The 18,265-nt window shown below is 43.3% G+C and overlaps 1 protein-coding gene across 17 annotated transcripts in view; it reads left to right on the top strand.

Moving 5' to 3' along the window:
• The window catches only part of LOC100194074 (uncharacterized), a 59,555-nt gene that overhangs the window by 21,407 nt on the left and 19,883 nt on the right, over nt 1-18,265 (top strand). For 12 of the 17 annotated variants that reach the window (XR_004851740.1, XR_556690.3, XR_004851738.1 and 9 more), the window contains exons 5-8: nt 1,792-1,881; nt 2,358-2,452; nt 2,593-2,646; nt 13,642-13,779. Coding sequence is in view for 13 of the 17 variants with exons in the window: in XM_008656201.4 (XP_008654423.1) it covers nt 1,792-1,881; nt 2,358-2,452; nt 2,593-2,646; nt 13,642-13,779 (377 nt within the window). In the remaining 4 variants the exon portion in view is untranslated. The remainder of the gene's footprint in view (nt 1-1,791; nt 1,882-2,357; nt 2,453-2,592; nt 2,647-13,641; nt 13,780-18,265) is intronic. The other 5 variants (XM_008656204.4, XM_035961299.1, XM_008656203.3 and 2 more) reach the window with 1 other exon arrangement.

The raw sequence follows: 18,265 nt of genomic DNA, 5'->3' as shown, positions 1-18,265 counted from the left end.
ATATGCTTTGAGCTTGGGGTTGAATGAGCTTGATAATAGTATGCAAATGCAGACATGCTTCAGCACTTCAATTGCCATAATAAAAATCTGCCAAATTGAATTGATGGAGATTTGGCAAAGTTATAAAAAATGTCTTCCTAAGTGCCATAGCTTATTTTTCTGGTTGAATTGAGTTTGACTTACTTTTGGACAGAGTTTTAACCTGAACAATATTGAAAATCTTTATGTAGCACATGAGTTTCAGTTTATATTTTGTCTCCCTGTTGCCCAATATGTCCATCAGCGATTTGGAGGGCACTGCTGCAGAAAGAAGTTCCCATTTATACTTTAGCGCTGAGCTGCTGTATCAATAATAGCTCTCCAATGTCTAATGTTAATTCTGCACCTAAGGTTTTATTAGAAACACACCATTTTGCACTTACATCAAGGTCAGCTTTGAACCCTTACCTTTTTGCCTTGGTGATGGATGTGGTCACAGGGGACATAGTCACAGGGGACATAAAGGATTTCCCTTAGTGTATGCTTTTTTGTTCACAGTGTAGTGCTAATTGATGAAAGACAGACATGGGTAACTAGAAAACCAGAGTTGTTGTAGGAGGCTCTAGGGTCTAAAGGTTTTAGGACTATGTAGAATTAAAAAAACTCGACCTACGGGGTAAGACAGTCCCCATGCGTTGCATTAAGAAGACCTTCTTGCATAGGTTGAGAAAATCCCCGAACCCCTTCCCTGCCCATACACAGCGACACCGTAGCCCATGTGAGAATGACCGCGACTGGGGCCAGGCCTTAGACCTATGTTTTGGCGTGGGATAGACAAGGGGATTATTTTAACCACAGCCTGAAAATTCGCTCCCACGGGGAGTCGAACCCAAGACACGAGGAGTGCTACTCAGACCACCTAACCAATTTAGCTAGAAACCCTTTTGTGACTATGTAGAATTAAAACTGAATACATGAGACATGATTTCAACACTACATATGAGGAAGGAGATGTTAGTTTTGGAAGGTCAAGTAGTAACCATAAAGGATACTTTTCAACATTGAGGATCAATGCTACTGAGAGATAGAGATATTGATGAAGATGTTAGCCATAGAATTAAAGCATGGAGGAATGGCGTCAATCAAAGGTGTTCTACATGACAAGAGGCCAAGTACCATAGAAGGTAAAAGACAAGTTTGGTAAGACGACAATTAGACATGCTATGATGAATGGTGAAAATGTTGGCCTAGAAAAATATGTCATGTTCCACGGATAAAAAAACTCGACCTGCAAGGGGTAAGACAACCCCCCGAGTATTGTATTAAAAATAAGATCTTCTCACACAGATCGAGAAAACCCCCGAACCCTTGCCTCTAGCTGAATTGGTTAGGTGGTCTGATTAGTACTCCTTAGGTCCTGGGTTCGACTCCCCCTTTCGCTGTTCCACGGATAAGTTTTGCGGAAATATGGATGTTGCGTTGGATTTTTATCCATAAAAGAAGGGATCAAGTACGAAACAATGATATACATGATAGGCTAGGAGTACCATCAATTGAATAAAATATTATCTAAACTGATTGTTTGCATATGTCCAGCAAAGACATCTAGAGGCACCAGTGCCTAGTAGGATCCTAAGAAACGATAGTAATGCAGAGAGAAGCAAGAGAAGGCATAAATAGGTGCGAATGGAAATTATCTATCTGTTGGGTTCAAATTCTAGTCTGCCCCAACATGCTTGGGACTAAAAGACTGTTGTTGTTGTTGAAGATTTCTGAGTTAGTTGTTTCCTATTTTGTGTTCTCCTTTTTCAGGTAGTGTAGACCAGGCGCTTTTAGTAGAAGAGAGCATTAAGCATGCAAAAGAAGCTATTATGCTGGATATTAGAGATGGCAATTCTTGGTGTAAGAGTTCTTTTACTTAAATGCAGCAGTAGAAGTTTTGTTCTGTACATAGTTCATACTTATATAGAAATCCATAACTATGTTTGCAGTCTGTAGTATTCTTGTACCACATACTTTTTAACATTACACTGGAAAATAGATGCATTAATTGTATGGTTTGGCTGTATTATCTACCTTGAATCTTGCATGATGGGATTAATACTTGTTGATTGGTTCATTTTCTTGCTTGACGGGATTCCTACTTGTTTTGGCCTATTTTCAAGTTGTATGGACGCATATCCAAAACCAATGCCCTATTGGGATCCATGCACATGCAAAGGCAACCATTTGAGTTCAAACATGCAATATTTTCTCACATTTATTAACTTCGCCAAAATTCATTTGGCTCACAGCAGTACAACTGGGAGTGTGATTTAATGAGCGACTTAAGAAAATATTCTTTAACAAAGGCTGTTACTATGCCCTTTTAACTTCAGATAATATGGGCAATGCTTATCTCACTAGCTTCTTTGTGGGAGGAGCCTGGGATCACACTAAGCTTCATCATTCAGTGAAAGCATATCAAAATGCTGTAAGTTGGCATTTCATACTTTTTGGTTGTCTCTGGTTAAACTTATCAACACGTGTGGCATATAATCTCTTATTTGTAGATTTCTGTCATTTTTCTGTGCATCATTTCTACTATTTATCTTATATTTATTTTATGTGCAGGAGAAGGATAAAACTATGAATTTAAATCCAGACCTCTACTATAATTGGGCCACAGTGAGTGTTCTAGACAAATCCAGTGGCTTTGGAACAAACAATTAGAATTTGTTAGTTTATTTTATCATGAAAACGCATGAGAGCTGCATGTTAGATAGACAATTGCTGCTGCTATAGGCTCATTATTTCCTCTTGGTAGCGGATGGATAATGTGGTCCTTTCGTGTATCCTCGGGACCATCACTGTTGAACTGCAGGATGTCATTCGAGAGCGTGGTGGTACTGCTAGTCAAGCCTAGGTTGCCATTGAGGAGCGGTTCCTCAGCAACCGTGAGGCTCGCGCTCTCCACCTCGATGTTGCCTTTCGAACATTTGTCAAGGGGACCTCTCCGCCACCGAGTACTGCCACCAGATGAAGGGCATGGTGGCCTCTATGGCCTCTGGGAGCCCGTCTTTGATCGCACGCCCCTCAACCTTCTCTGCGGCTTCAACGAGCACTACAATCCCTTCGCACTAGGATGGGGTGGTTGTCGCCATCAGCAGAAGGGTGACCATGGTGGTGGGGGTGGTCGGGGACGCTCTTTGGCCATCTATCTACAACTTGTGGACCGACCGCATCTCCATGTGGCATCTCCATCGGCCGCAACTCCATGTGGCAAGGTCACTCCATCTATCATTGTGAGCAACAGGAACATTCTCTCGGTCACCTCTGTTGGTGATCTGGTTCTTTCCAGGTGCTTTCATCTTCGCAATGTTCTCGTCGCCCCACATATCATTCAAAAATCTATTATCTGTTTGTTGATATATCACCGATAATTCTTGTTCTATTGAGTTTGATCCTTTTGACTTGCCCATGAAGGATCTCGCTACTCGAGCCTTCTCGTCCGCTATGATAGCTCTGGGCCCTTTGCACCCCACGGCCACCTGCTTCCATTTTTCCACATCCCGCTTCTGCTACATCATCAACTTCGTCCTTGCTGTAGCCGCTAGCACTAACTACTTCCACTACATCTAGTACTTAGCATCGTTGGCTCGGTCATTGCAACCTTGCCGTGTTGTCCGAGCTGTGTAATGGTCCAATCATTTCTTGTACTGGGGCACCCTTGAGCATTTATGTCGTACCTGTTAGCTAGGTCATCATGTGTGACTTACTTTCTTTAGCATCTCTCAAGATGTGCACAATTTTGATTTCATACAAATACACAATGTGATTTAGGGACCTCCTGTTGCCAGTGTTTCGGGTTATAAATATTATCGGGTGATTCTTGATGATTGCTCTCATTATTCGCGGACATTTCTCTTGCGTTCGAAGTCTGATACTTTTGCGACTCTTCTACACTTCTTCGCTTGGGTTTCCACTTAGTTTTTATCATTAAGGCACCACTAACAACGTTATGCGCTCGCTACTATTTTAGACATCTGTTCCTGCTCGCTACTAGGCTGAGAGCCTCCACGCCGCCACCTACCTCCTTAATTATCTTCCAACTACGACGACTCGCGCCCCCACACTCTACATTGCTCTCTTTGGCACCACTTCTTCCTACGATCCATCTTCATATTTTTAGGTATGCGTGCTACCCCAACCTTTCTGCCACTGCTCCCCATAAGCTTTGTTCCTCACTCCGCCCGTTGTATCTTCCTCGGTTACTATTTTGATCACAAAGGTCACTACTCATGGTCTCTTGGTCTCCTGTCATATCATCTTCGCCGAGGCGGATTTCTCCTTCTCGACTCCCTCCCATTCCACCACCGACTCTTTTTCGAAGTTGGATTTTCTTCGTAATCCTGACTTAGTGGCACTCTTTGGTCAGACCCACACCACTCCTGCCTATGGCCTTGTTTGTTTCCGCTTATTCGACGGTGGTGAGAATCATATAATTCCACCAAACACCCTGTGATAAACTCGCTTCTCCCCATTGCACCATTGTCTAGAATCGAAAATTTAACTAGTAATTGAGAATCGGAGAATTGACAAGAATTTGGCGACGTGAGGAATCAGCGACCGCAAGAATCATGCCTAGGAAAGGTGGAAACAAATAGGGCCTATGGCACCAGTGCCTTTCGTGGCTTCTACGCCCCTAGGCTCCCTCCGAGCAGCCCTACCTCCCAGTTGGACCGTGTGCCCCACCATCGGTCTCTGTTAGATTGCTGGCAGCAATATTGACGTCTCTTTCTTCCCCGACTTCTTCAACCTTGTCTGTGCCACTAGGAGCCCTACCTGTGCCCTCCCCGGCATGGACTCCTCGTTACACCAACCCTGTGCATGTCTATCAGCGACGTGCACAGATAGGTGCACTGCCTCGATCCCAGACTGAGCCGACGGTGTATCACCCCCCTCTTCGTGACCCTTGCCACATGCTCCCAATGGTGACTTGCGAGGCCACTGGGGTTCTTTGGTCGATTGATCGTCTTGTCCTCACTCCGACCTCCTCCACACCGGTCTCACCTGTGCCGTCTTCTGTGCATAGTGCCATGGCCGATCCTCACTGGCGTTGCACTATGGTGGAAGAGTAGTAGACTCTCTTTGCCAATCACACCTATGATTTTGGTGCCTGTCCCCTAGGCAGTAATGTGGTGACTAGCAAGTGGGTCTAGACGCATAAGCAGAAGGTTGATGGCTCTCTTGATCGGTACAAGGCTCGGTGGGTTCTTCGAGGTTTCACTCAACGCCCTGGGGTTGACTATGATGTGACGTTTAGCCTAGTGGTGAAGCCTGCTACTATTTGAGTTGTTCTAACACTGACCCTCTCTTGTTCTTGACCAGTCCATCATCTGGACGCCAAGAATGCCTTCCGCCATAAGACTCTAACTGAGATAGTCTATTGTTGCCAGCTTGCCTGTTTTGTTGACTCTACTCACCCTGACATGTCTATAAGCTCAACGAACCCCTCTATGATTTGAAGCGTGCCTTTCGTGCTTGGTATAGCCAGTTTGGCACCTATCTGCTCTCCCTGGGCTTTACTGAGGCTAAGTCGGACACCACCGTGTTCATCTACTAGCGTGACAGTGATACCATGTACCTCCTCCTGCATGTTGATGACATTGTGCTCACTACGTCTTTCTCGTAGCACGAGTTTGCCATAAAGGATTTGGGCTCCCTTCATTTTCTAGGGATCACTGTTGAGCGTCACCCAGATGGCTTGTTTCTTTAGCAACGTCAGTATACTCTGGATATCCTTGAGCACACTGGCATGCTGGATTGCAAGCCTTGCAAAACATCGGTGGACACACAAGCCAAGGTCTCTAGCGACGTTTCCTTGTCATCGACCCCACTGCCTGCCATAGTCTTGCTGGCGCTCTTTAGTATCTCACCACGGCCCGACATCGCATGTGTTGTCCCCAACAAGTGTGTCTCTACATGCATGATCCTGGAAGCCGCACTTGAGCGCGGTCAAGCGGCTCCTTCTGGTACTTCCATGGTACTGTTCACGACGGGCTCCATCTTCGGCGCTCCACATTTGAGCTGGTCGTCTACAGCGATGCTAATTGGGTCCGGTGCCCAGACATCCGTCGGTCCACTTCCCATTATGCAGTGTTTCTTGGAGCCAACCTCAACTCTTGGTCTTCCAAGTGTCAGCCCGTGGTCTCTCACTCTAGTGCTGCGACGGAGTACCAGGCTATCGCTAATGGCGTGGCTGTGGCGAGCTGGCAACACCAGCTCCTCTAGGAGCTCCACAACTCTCATCAGGAGCACACTTGTCTACTGTGACAACGTCAACGCCGTCTACCTCTTTGTCAACTTCGTCCAACACCAACGCATGGAGCATGTCAAGATCGACTTTCGCTTCATCCGTGAGTGCATTGCTGTCGGGGACGTCCGTGTTCATCACGTCCCGACGAGCTCGCAGTTTGCTGATATTTTCACTAAGGGTCTTCCCTTGTTTTCGGAGTTTCGGTCGAGCCTTAATGTCTGTCATGGCTAGACTTTCGACTATGGGTGGTAGATTGTACCTGTATGTACCTATAATGGGTCTACAAGCCCACCCCATGTAACATGATATATATATATATATATATGAGTACCAAGCCCATTCAAGTGTTAGGTTTCAATACCACTCAACAAATACCAATTGTTAGATGTGAGCTACGATAGAGGGTGATGGTGAGAAGAACAGAGCAGGGTAGCGTAGAGTGGACACATTGCTTATTAGGAAGAGTTTGTTGGGTTCATACATGTCCATACAGGAGCCTTGCTCTCTCTCTTTAACAACACATAGGCCGAGAAGGCAATCATGTCTGTGCTAGTTTTTTTCGAACCACGCAGGAGAACTGCACGTCATTTCATTAAGAAAGAAAAAGCCCCCCCTGATGGATTAGCCACCCTCAGGGGGAATTACAATACACTCTTATACACTATTGGGCCCCGGATCGACCCCAAGTGGTCCAGCGTTAAGGGCCAGGTCCTGTAGGGCCGAAGCCCTAGCTAGGCACCACAAATGCCCTTCAGTAATCACTTCAGACACAACACTTTGGACATCTGGACTAACACCCTGAAAAACAATGCCATTCCTATGCTTCTTGTTAAGGCCCATTAGGCCTAGGTCTACTGCCTATATATATTATATAGTCCTTAGGGACTAATCATGAATTGTCAATCCTGAGGTTAGTTACATGGTAACAAAGCAGGTTACGATTACGGTTTCCCTATTTTTTTAGCCGCCGTCGCGGCCTCCCCCATCCTCAGCCGCCGTCGTGGCCTCCCCCATCCTCTGCCGCCGTCGCGGCCTCACTCATCCTCAGCTGCCGTCGCGGCCACCCCCATCCTCAGTTGCCGTCGCAGCCACCCTCTACCGCCCGCAGGTAGCGGCGCGGATCCGCCGCAGACGTCCATCTCCTGCGTGGATCTCCGCCCCGCTACTCTGCGCCATTCATCTGCGCCGTCGCGGCCACCCTCTGCCGCCGTTCCCGCAGGCTTCTACGGTGCCGCCGTCCCCGTAGGCAGCGGCGCGGATCCGTCGCGGATCCATCTCCTGCGCGGATCCACCCTGCGTCGTCTCCTGCGTGGATCTCCGCCCTGCCGCTCCGCGCCATCCATCTGCGCCGGTCGCCGGCTCCTGCACCATCGCGGATCCATCTCCTGCGTGGATCCACCCTGCGCCGTCGCCCCGCCACTCTGTGCGGTTCTTTGCCCCGTCATCCGTTATCGTCAGCTGCGCCGTTGCTGTCGCAGCAGTCTCCTGCGCGCCGTCCCCGCAGGCTCCTGCGCGGATCCGTCGCGGACTCCTGCGCACCATCCGTCGCACAACAGGCCTGTGCACCGTCTGCAGCGTCGTCTGCCCCTGCCCGGTCTGCGTGCCCTCTTTGCGCACTGTGCGTCACGTACCACAGGTTCTACAACCCTGGCCAGATCTGCTGTTGCAGCCCCGGCCAGATCTGCTGCTGTACGGTGACTTCGCACGGTCTCGGACTCTCGGTACCATCAAGCCAGTCTTTTTTCAGATCTGTTAATCTTCAGTGTTTTATTGCTCTTCAATATGTCGGCCAACGCTATTGTTGTCAATATTGTGCTTGATGGACAGAATTATCCAGAATGGGCTTTTTGTGTCCAAACTGCATTAAGAGGTCACATGTTACTATTTCATTTGACTGAAGATTCTCCAGTTTTAGCAGCTGATAGAAGCAATGCTGCTGCAATCAAGACTTGGCAGATCAATGATGGCAAGGTAATGGCTGCAATGGTCAACAACACTAAACCAACTATGATTATGAGTCTGTCCAAATTTACCATTGCTAAGGCTATCTGGTCACATCTGAAGGATGGATTTGTTCAGGATAGTGGTGCTCTTCTACATACCCTTATGCAGCAGACTCATGTGATTGAGCAACATGATATCTCCATTGATGAATATTATTCCGCCTTTGATCGTCTTATGAGTGCATTGACCTCCATGGTGCCCGCTTGTACAGCTGTGCCTTGTCCAGCCCACAAGTTCATTGAGAAGTTCTTTACCTACAAATTTGTTATGGGAGTTCAACCTGAATTTGATTCCCTTCGTGCAAGGCTGCTTCACAGTTCGGATACTCTCACCATGGCTCAGGCATTGTCCGAATTGCTTGCTGAAGAGACTCGTCTGAAGTCTATGTCCTCTATTACTGGTGTGAGTTCTCACAGTGTGTTGGCTGCTGCTCAGAGGTCTAGGAACACCTCCTTTCAGCCTTGTGAACACTGCAAAAGACCACTCATCGGTCTGAGAACTGCTTTGCTAAGTTTCCAGAGAAGCTGGCTGATTTTCGTGTCCGTCGTGCTACTCGTGGTCGTGGTACAGGACCATCTCCTAGAGGCTCAGTTGCGGTTGCTGCTACTTCATCTGCTGGTGCTTTGACATCATCTTGGGTTCTTGATTCTGGAGCTTCCTTTCATGTGACATCTGATCAGTCACGGCTGGCGTCTACTACACCTGTCACCGAGGGTACTTCTGTTCAGACTGCTGATGGTACATTATGTCATGTCACCCACAAGGGTTCTCTTTCTGATTCAACTTTTACTGTCCCAAATATATTTTTTGTACCTCAGTTATCCATGGATCTACTATTAGTTGGTCAAATTACCGATCACAATTGTTTTGTTGGATTTGATGACTCATCTTGTTTTGTACATGATCGCAAAACAGGGGATGTGATTGGGACAAGCCGTCGCCGTAAATCTTCGCCTCACCTCTACATCTTGGACACTTTGCGTCTTCTTTCATCCCCTACCACTACACCTCATGTGCTCGCTGCTTCGGGTCCCCACGACGTCATTCGCCCAGTGGCATCATCGTCTGGGTCACTTATGTGGATCCCGTCTGTCTACTCTAATAAAGTCAGGATGTTTAGGCTCTACTCATGTTGAGTCTAGTTTTCATTGTAAAGGTTGTAGTCTTGGAAAACAAATACAACTTCCATATTTTACTAGTAATTCTCATTCTGCTAAACCTTTTGATCTAATTCACTCTGATGTTTGGGTCCAACTCCGTTTGTTTCTAAAGGTGGTCATAAATATTATGTCATTTTTATTAATGATCATTCTCGTTATACTTGGATTTACTTCATGAAACGCCGCTCGTAATTGCCTTCTATTTACAAGTCCTTCACTCGCATGGTTCACATCCAGTTTTCTGCTACTATTAAAATTTTTCGTTCAGATTCTGGTGGTGAATTCCTATCTGATAATTTTCGCCAGATATTGACCATAGAGGGTACTCTAGCTCAACTTTCTTGTCCTGGTGCTCATGCCCAAAATGGTGTTGCTGAACGCAAACACCGTCATATTATTGACAGTGCTCGTACTCTTTTGATATCTTCTTTTATGCCTTCACACTTTTGGAGTGAAGCTGTTTCCACTGCCCTGTATCTCATTAATAGACAACCTTCATCTAAACTTTCTGGTAAATCACCGGGTGAAGTTCTTTTTGGGACTTCTCCACGATATGATCATCTTTGTGTGTTTGGATGTATATGCTATGTCTTGTTACCACCACGTGATCGGACTAAATTGACTGCTCAATCTATAGAGTGTGTATTCCTTGGATACAGTCCTGAACACAAAGGCTATTGTTGTTATGATCCATCTACTCGTCGTATTCGGATTTCTAGAGATGTGAGTTTCAATGAAAATCTCCCCTTCTTTCAGAACCAGTCTACTCACTCCACCTATTATCCCACAGAATCTACTTCTTTCATGTGTCTTCCTTCCATTCCTGCATCTGAACCATCATCTTCTACATCCACATCTGATGTTCTCATTCCCATAACACCACCTTCCACCTCCATGTCATCCATCTCTTACTCTTCCAAACCACCTATCATCCAAACCTACATTCGTCGTTCCCGCTCTATCCCTATGGCTGGTCCTGATACTGATCTTGTACCTGATTCTTGTACTAACAACTCTGAGTCTAATGATGTTTTTAATCAGGGATATCGTCTTCGTGATCGTGGTACTATTGAACCTCCAGATCGGTATGGTTTCCCACGAACTGCTGTGGCAATTGTTGAACCCACTACTTATCAGGAAGCTTCTGGGATTCTTGAGTGGCAGCTAGCTATGATTGATGAATTGGTTGCTCTTGAACGCACTGGTACATGGGATATTGTTCCTTTACCCTCACATGTTGTTCCTATGACATGTAAATGGGTCTTCAAAGTTAAGACAAAATCCGATGGTTCCATTGAAAGGTATAAAGCTCGTCTTGTGGCTCGTGGTTTCCAACAGACTCAAGGACTTGATTATGATGAGACTTTTGCACCTGGTGCGCATATGACTACTGTTCGAACCTTGATTGCAGTTGTAGCCTCATCTTCTTGGACTATCTCCCAGATGGATGTCAAGAATGCTTTTCTCAATGGTGATCTACATGAAGAAGTTTATATGCATCCTCCTCCGGGGGTTGATACTCCAGCAGGGCACGTTTGTCGTCTCCGTCGCACATTGTATGGGCTGAAACAAGCTCCTCGTGCTTGGTTTGAGAGATTCATCTTTGTCATCACAGTTGCTGGTTTTTATTCTAGTGAACATGATCCTGCATTGTTTGTTCATGTCTCTCCAAAAGGCCGCACTTTACTTCTATTATATGTGGATGATATGCTCATTACAGGTGATAACTCAGAACATATTTCTCATGTCAAGCAGCATCTTAGTAAAGAATTTCAGATGTCTGATTTGGGTCCACTTAGCTATTTCTTGGGCATTGAAGTTCATCAGACTCCAAAAGGTTTTTACCTGTCTCAGTCCAAGTATATACAAGATCTTCTTGATCGCTCTGGAATTACTGATACTCGCACAGCTGCAACACCAATGGATATTCATTTAAAACTTCGTTCGAAGGATGGGACACCACTAGCAGACCCCACTCGATATCGTCATATTGTGGGTAGTCTTGTTTATCTGTTGCTCATGATGTTCATATGATGGGACACCAGGCCTGATATTGCTCATGCTGTTCATATGTTGAGCCAATTTGTATCCACACCAACTTCAGTTCATTATGGTCATTTGCTTCGTGTGCTTCGATATTTACGTGGGACACGATCCAGATGTTTACTCTATGCTTTTGGTAGCCCACTTCGGCTACATGCGTATTCTGATGCCACTTGGGCAAGTGATCCTGTTGATCGTTGTTCTACTACAGGTTACTGTATTCTTCTTGGATCCTCTCCTATTGCTTGGAAATCCAAGAAGCACGCGGCCATATCTCGTTCTAGTGCTGAAGCCGAACTTCGTGCTCTTGCTACTACCACTGCTGAAATTATTTGGCTCCGCTGGCTATTGGCTGATCTTGGTGTATGTTGTGACACTCCTACACCTCTGTTATGTTATAACTTGAGTGCTATACAGATTTCTCATGATCCAGTGAGGCATGAACTTACTAGACACATTGGTGTCGATGCATCATTTACTCGGTCTCATTGTCAGCAGAAGACTATTGATCTTCAATATGTGCCCTCAGAATCTCAATTGACAGATTTCTTCACCAAGGCGCAAACAAGAGCACAACATCGGTTCCACTTGATCAAACTCAATGCTTCAGATCCTCCATTTCCACATTGAGTTCGAGGAGGGGTGTTAAGGCCCAGGTCTACTGCCTATATATATATATATATATATATATATATATATATATATATATATATATATATATATATATTATATAGTCCTTAGGGACTAATCATCAATTGTCAATCCTGAGGTTAGTTACACTTCCAAAGCTCTCAAACCATTAGGATCACTAGGGAATTAAAACCTTCTCTCCATTTTGGGCAATGATCTGGCTGCACGGGTCCACCAGGAATTAAAGAAGATAGTAGCAGTGGGAGGCCTCACAACCGCAATGAGTCTATGAAGTACAGGAGTCTAGATTTCCCTGGCAAAAACACAGGAAACTTTATGGCTGATATTTTCCATATGTTGATCACAAAGAGGACAAGCAACCTGATGTGGAAGCCCTCTTTTGGCCAAGCGATCCGCAGTCCAGCAACGACCATAGATGGCCAACCAACTGAAGGACTTGCACTTAGGAGGAGCCCAAGATTTCCAAATCCTTTTCCAGGGTGAGAACCTAATAGAACCAATAAACATTGAATCATAGGCTGATTTGTTGCTGTACTGCCCGGTAGAAGAAAGCTTCCAACAAAACTGATCATGTCTCTGCTAGTTGGTCTAGTATGGCCAAAAGGCTCTCACATGCTGGGCTTTCCGGTCCTTGGTCCATTCATACGACGAGCATGCCTAGCATCACCAACGAGATCTTGGCACACTTCTTGAACTCGGTTCCCATTTTTGACACCGTAAATGCTGCTGACGTATTATAATAGGGTTGAGTCATCTTTAGGTTTGATTGTCAATCAAGAACCCTTTCCCACCAATCGTTGAAACAATCATCATCAATCTGTAGTGTTAGAACCTGTAGGTTGAGCTTTTGCAACAACAGTAACCAAAATTTTCATAAGATGGGGCAAGCATGAAGCTAGTGATTGATCCATTCCTCCTCTTGATTGCATAATATTATTTTGAAATAAAAGTGTAATAAACTAGTGTTACCTGCCGGCCAGATTCTCTTGAGAAGGGGCAAACAGCAAGCACAGAGCAAGTGGTCATGCGGAGTGGATAGTGAGGAGAGTGGTTGACGCAACGAGATCCTTTGCCGTAACTTTCTCCCACTGCCGTGGGGGGCCGGAGCCGGCCGGACCCGCACACAGTGACGCGGCCACGACTATGTTCCGACAAGTAACGGCAGAGGATCCGCTCACGGTGTTGACCTCACCATGATGGGTTCATCACTTGCTTTTGCGATCAAGAGGAAGGATTGATCACAAACCAAAATGGAGTTTATTTAAAAAGGGTAATAAACTAGTGTTGCCTTGTTACCTAGGATATTTTAAATACCTTTGGCCATGCTACCCGTTGGCATGTCAAATTAGTGTTGTTTGCCACTGAACATGCGAAAAGGATTTTGGAATTGAAAACAAGATAGACACGGTTATTTATTAGTTTTTTTGAAAAATAACATTTTCTTAGTCACCCAAACCTACTAAGTGCAATAATTATTTGCTTGTGATTTCACCATGTTCCTCTTAGGCAGACAAATATTTAGAGAATTATGAAAGGGCCCTTCGTGGTTTTGAAGTTGCAGCTTTAAAAGATCCCGGGCTTGGTGCTAATACAGAAGTTCAGAAGATCATCAGTCTCCTTGATAAGCTTGATAATGCAATGAAGGTAAGTTTTACTAGATAGAAATTCTCCCTGTATGTAACTATGTTATGTAGACTGCCCAGTTGAACATAACATGTCTTGTATTGTATCACATTCACAGAATGGTTGTGCATATTTGTTGATAATGGAAACTTAATATGTTCATGAGGTTTGTCGGTTGTCAAATTAACTGTTAGAATTGGGCCAACTGATGTATTCCTAGGCCCAAAGGGCTCATAGTCATATATACAATGTTACACATGGGCAAAGCAGCCCTTTAACCCTCCAAGTAGAGGAAAAATATATAACATCTATACATCTTAACACCCTTCTTCAGACTCATGGTGGATCTATAACTATAACATTGAGTTTGGACAGTAGGAATCTATGATGTGCCCCAGGTTTATGCCTTAGTAAAGAAATCAGCTAAAAGAACCACTGAAGGCACATGGTGGAGCGTGAAGGCACATGGTGGAGCGTCATGTAAGTAGCAGAACTCTTACTCTCATCGAGATGATGACACTACGAGTTCTGACAATTTTTCTGGTTTATTTCTCATACACTCACACAATGTCATGCCAACTTGAGGGGTTGGGTTTACATATTTATAGCTGGCCGGGCAACCAAGCATATGCTAAGATGCTCTAGTCTAAGATGCTGTCCTTTAAGATGCATGCTGTACTAAAGGTGCTGTCCTTTAAGATGCATGTTGTATTAAAGGTGCTGTCTTAGAGATGCTGTCCTAAAGATGCTTGTACTAAAGATGTCCTCCACAAAAGGACGACCCCTGAACTGGAGCAAAGCTCAATGAACTTAATCTTCCCAAGGGGCTTGGTGAGCATGTCCGCAAGCTGATCCTTGGTGCTGATGTAGAGCGCCTTGATGCTCCCTTCTGCCAAGCAGTCTCGGATGAAGTGGTACCTTACCCGGATATGCTTGCTTGGTTAATGGAAGACAATTTTTTGCCAGGGCCAAAGCAGACTGGCTATCCACCTGAGTTCCACCGCTCTAGTGTCTCCTTAGAGGAGATCACCAAGCAGTCAAGCAAGCCAGAGCGCCTGAGTCGAAACGGCGAGGTCTCTTTGTACTCGGATTCGCAACTGGACATAGTCACCACTTGCTGTTTGACTGACTGCTAGCTAAGGAGACACTTACCGAGGAAGAAAAGAATCTCGTCCGTGCTCTTGCTGGTGTCGATGTCGTCGACATGGTCACTGTCGCTGTACTCGACAAGGTATGCCTCCCTAGGACACCTCGAGTAGTATCTCGAGGCCCCGCAACATAGCAGATGATCCTTTTCATAGCCTGCTGTCACACCCGGTTTTAAAGACAAAACCGAATGCATAACATATGTGTGCCAGGATCTATTTACACACATATGTTGACGTCACAAGTGTAATATATCAAAAACTAATGCATAAAAGCGTAAATTAAGATTATAGTAACATATTACACTTCGAACAGACTTAATGTCTTAACCTTTATTCATCAAAATACAACAGAACATGGGCATCCTTCCACAGGAAGATGACCGGAGGAATCACTAGACTAGCATCCATCAAGTTCACCATCATAATCTTCATCTGCAAACTTCTGATCAAAATTAAGCAAGGGTGAGCTTACTTATGGTTGGGGCTCAGCAAGTGGGGTGAAAATGCAAGGTTAACAAGGTAAGACTAAAGTTTTAATGTGGTTAGCATTTTAGTTGGTCAACATTTTATTATCAACACCTGATTACTAAGTATAAGTATATACCAAGCCTATATTAAGCATATGCAATATTCATCAGCATATATATCATCAACATAAAGCTTAGAACCACTTGAACCAAAATATCATCATCATGAAGCTCAACCACTTGAGCGAACTACTTAAGTATACCACTTAAACAAAACCGTTCACGATTTATTTCCATCTTCAAGTTCAATTATCATGTGAGGGTTCAGGCCGCTCGTAACCGTGAGCACGGCTGATATATCAGCTTTACACTCTGCAGAGGTGGCACAACTTTACCCATGAGCCGAGATTCCCTTCTAGCCCGAGTTTGTAAGTCCCGTATTCACTTCCGAGGTGAGTGGCTAGGGTCTCACTACAAGGCTTTTCCCTATAGTCCTCACTATGCAGATGTTGGAAATGGTCACTGCATAGAGTCATCTGACGTAACCTAACCTTATACTCCAGTCTGCAGGGTAAAACATGGGAACTATGCTCGTATCCAATCTACCTGAGCTGGAAATATAAGAGCATGGCAGATGCCCCATTCCGGTCGACCAAGACCAGCACCCAACATAAGACTTCTCTAGTTATTTAGCCAAGAGTGTACCATACCACCCTCATGGTAGCACTGTTTTTCTGGGTGGTCACTTCATGTTCCAATTAAATCATATGATTTTGTTTAATCATCGAATTAACAATAATAATGTAAACTTACCATTTGTAACATTAATATCATCAGCAGGAGTACCCGCATAGAGTTAAAGTTGTAGCAATACCATAGCTATTAAAGTACAATACCCAGGTTTGATCAAGGAATAAGGTTGGAAATGTTAGATGTATTTGAATAGGTAACCCATCAAATTATGCATATCATGAATGTAAACTTAGTTATCATGTGTTGAATAGGTTCAAACAGAATATGCAGGGGGAGAAGACCACTTGCCTTGCTTAAAGAAAACTTGAGATTGTTCCACGGAATAGATCTTGATTCTCAACTACTGGATCAATCTCTAAACATCACACAAACAAACAGGAAGAAACAAACACAACTCAATAACATAAAAATTGACAACAAACAAGTTAAAAAGAAAGCTCAATGAAAAGAGCATTTGCTTTTCAAAAACATAACATGCCATATGTGGTATGACTAAGATTATAAATCAAGAGCATTTTTGATTAATAGTTTATAAAACAAGACCTAATCTTGAAAATATCTTAATTATAAATATACAAATATTAGGTTTACCTTTTTAATAATTTATAAAAGCCATATGTGGTATGACTAAGAGTAAGAGTTCATAAGATAAAAGACATTATAACCTTGTTAAACCTTTTTAACCTTTTAGAAAAGATATGTGTTATACATCTATGGTTAATGAGTTATGAAACACATTATTAAACATTAATTGATGATAAGCTAATATATAAGCCTAAACATGTTTTATGTGAAAAGATAATGAAACAAATAATTATCTTTATTTTTTATTAAGAAAACACATGGTCTATATTAGTATTAAGAAAGCTATATTCAAAGTCAATATATGAAGTAACATTTTAGTTATAAAAAGAACTTAAACACTAGTTACTTTATTTTATCCCTTAGGAAAAACTAAGTGATATATATAAATAATATGGACTAAATTTGATGGACGAATTAATCATGCCTAGAAAACTAATTAAGTCATTTTAACTTAGGAACAAATGATCTGTTTCATTGATAAGAAAAGTATGTTCGACATTATATAAACTATCGTTTTAGTTTATAAAAGCAAGAACACTAATTTATCCATTTTAACACTTATTTTAGAAAAAGCTCTATAGCACCTTTAAACATTGTGAGACATAATATATCATCATTCATAAAAACTTGAATATAAGGCTAAATATAATTAGACAAATATTTATCTTTTATTTTTATTGAGAAACATATGGTCTACATATTCTTTTAAATTTCTATTTAAGAAGGCTATACTTACATCAATAATGAACATTGCTATATTATGGAAACCTGATATCTATTGAAAAGACCATTTTAATTTTCTTGTATAACAACCGTAATTCAAATTAAACTATGGAAATAAGTGAACTGTTGGAAACACTAATTAAAATGCTTATCACATAATTATGAAACTAACAAAACCATTTCTAATTTATTTGGATTCCAAATGTACATTTTATAATAAACTATAACATGGATCTACACATAAATAAAGATATACTAGGAGGGGTAGCTAGTAAATTTGCAATTTTGTATACATATGTCTTTATAAATAATTATCTTTTATTTTCTTTGTTATAGAAACATAATGCTATAATTCTTCTTAATTTCTTAATTTGACGACTACATATGAATTGCACTCTATTGGCACGTTTGCTGTTTGCCTCCTTTTGTTGGAGGTTGGGGCACTGTGCACAACAGGAGGTTGGTGGGTCTGTTTGTTCTGCCTTTTGGGCTTTGTACTTTGGTCCACTTTGGACCCTTTTCTTCTCTTAATATAATGATGCGCAGCTCTCCTGCGCGTTCAAGAAAAAAATAATAAAATTATTTGCACTCCAAATAATTATTTTATAAATTAAAAAACGACACAGGGATAACTACGCTATTAAACGTAGATCGTAGGGGTATTATTATCTCCTACCTTGGCTCAGTACGAGAAGAGCAGACTGAGCGAAGGAGGCATCGACGATGGTGGTTTCGACAGTGCTGGCAAGGGAGACTGGTGCAACGCAGGGATTCTCGGTGTCACGGGGCACAGCGAGGGTGTGGCAGAACCACCCAGATTATTCCAGCTTA

This window comes from Zea mays, chromosome 8 (assembly GCF_902167145.1).
Source record: "Zea mays cultivar B73 chromosome 8, Zm-B73-REFERENCE-NAM-5.0, whole genome shotgun sequence".
In the NCBI taxonomy this organism is placed as follows: domain Eukaryota; kingdom Viridiplantae; phylum Streptophyta; class Magnoliopsida; order Poales; family Poaceae; genus Zea; species Zea mays.
Note: the sequence above shows the minus strand (reverse complement) of the source record. Positions and strands in the feature narration are given on the sequence as shown.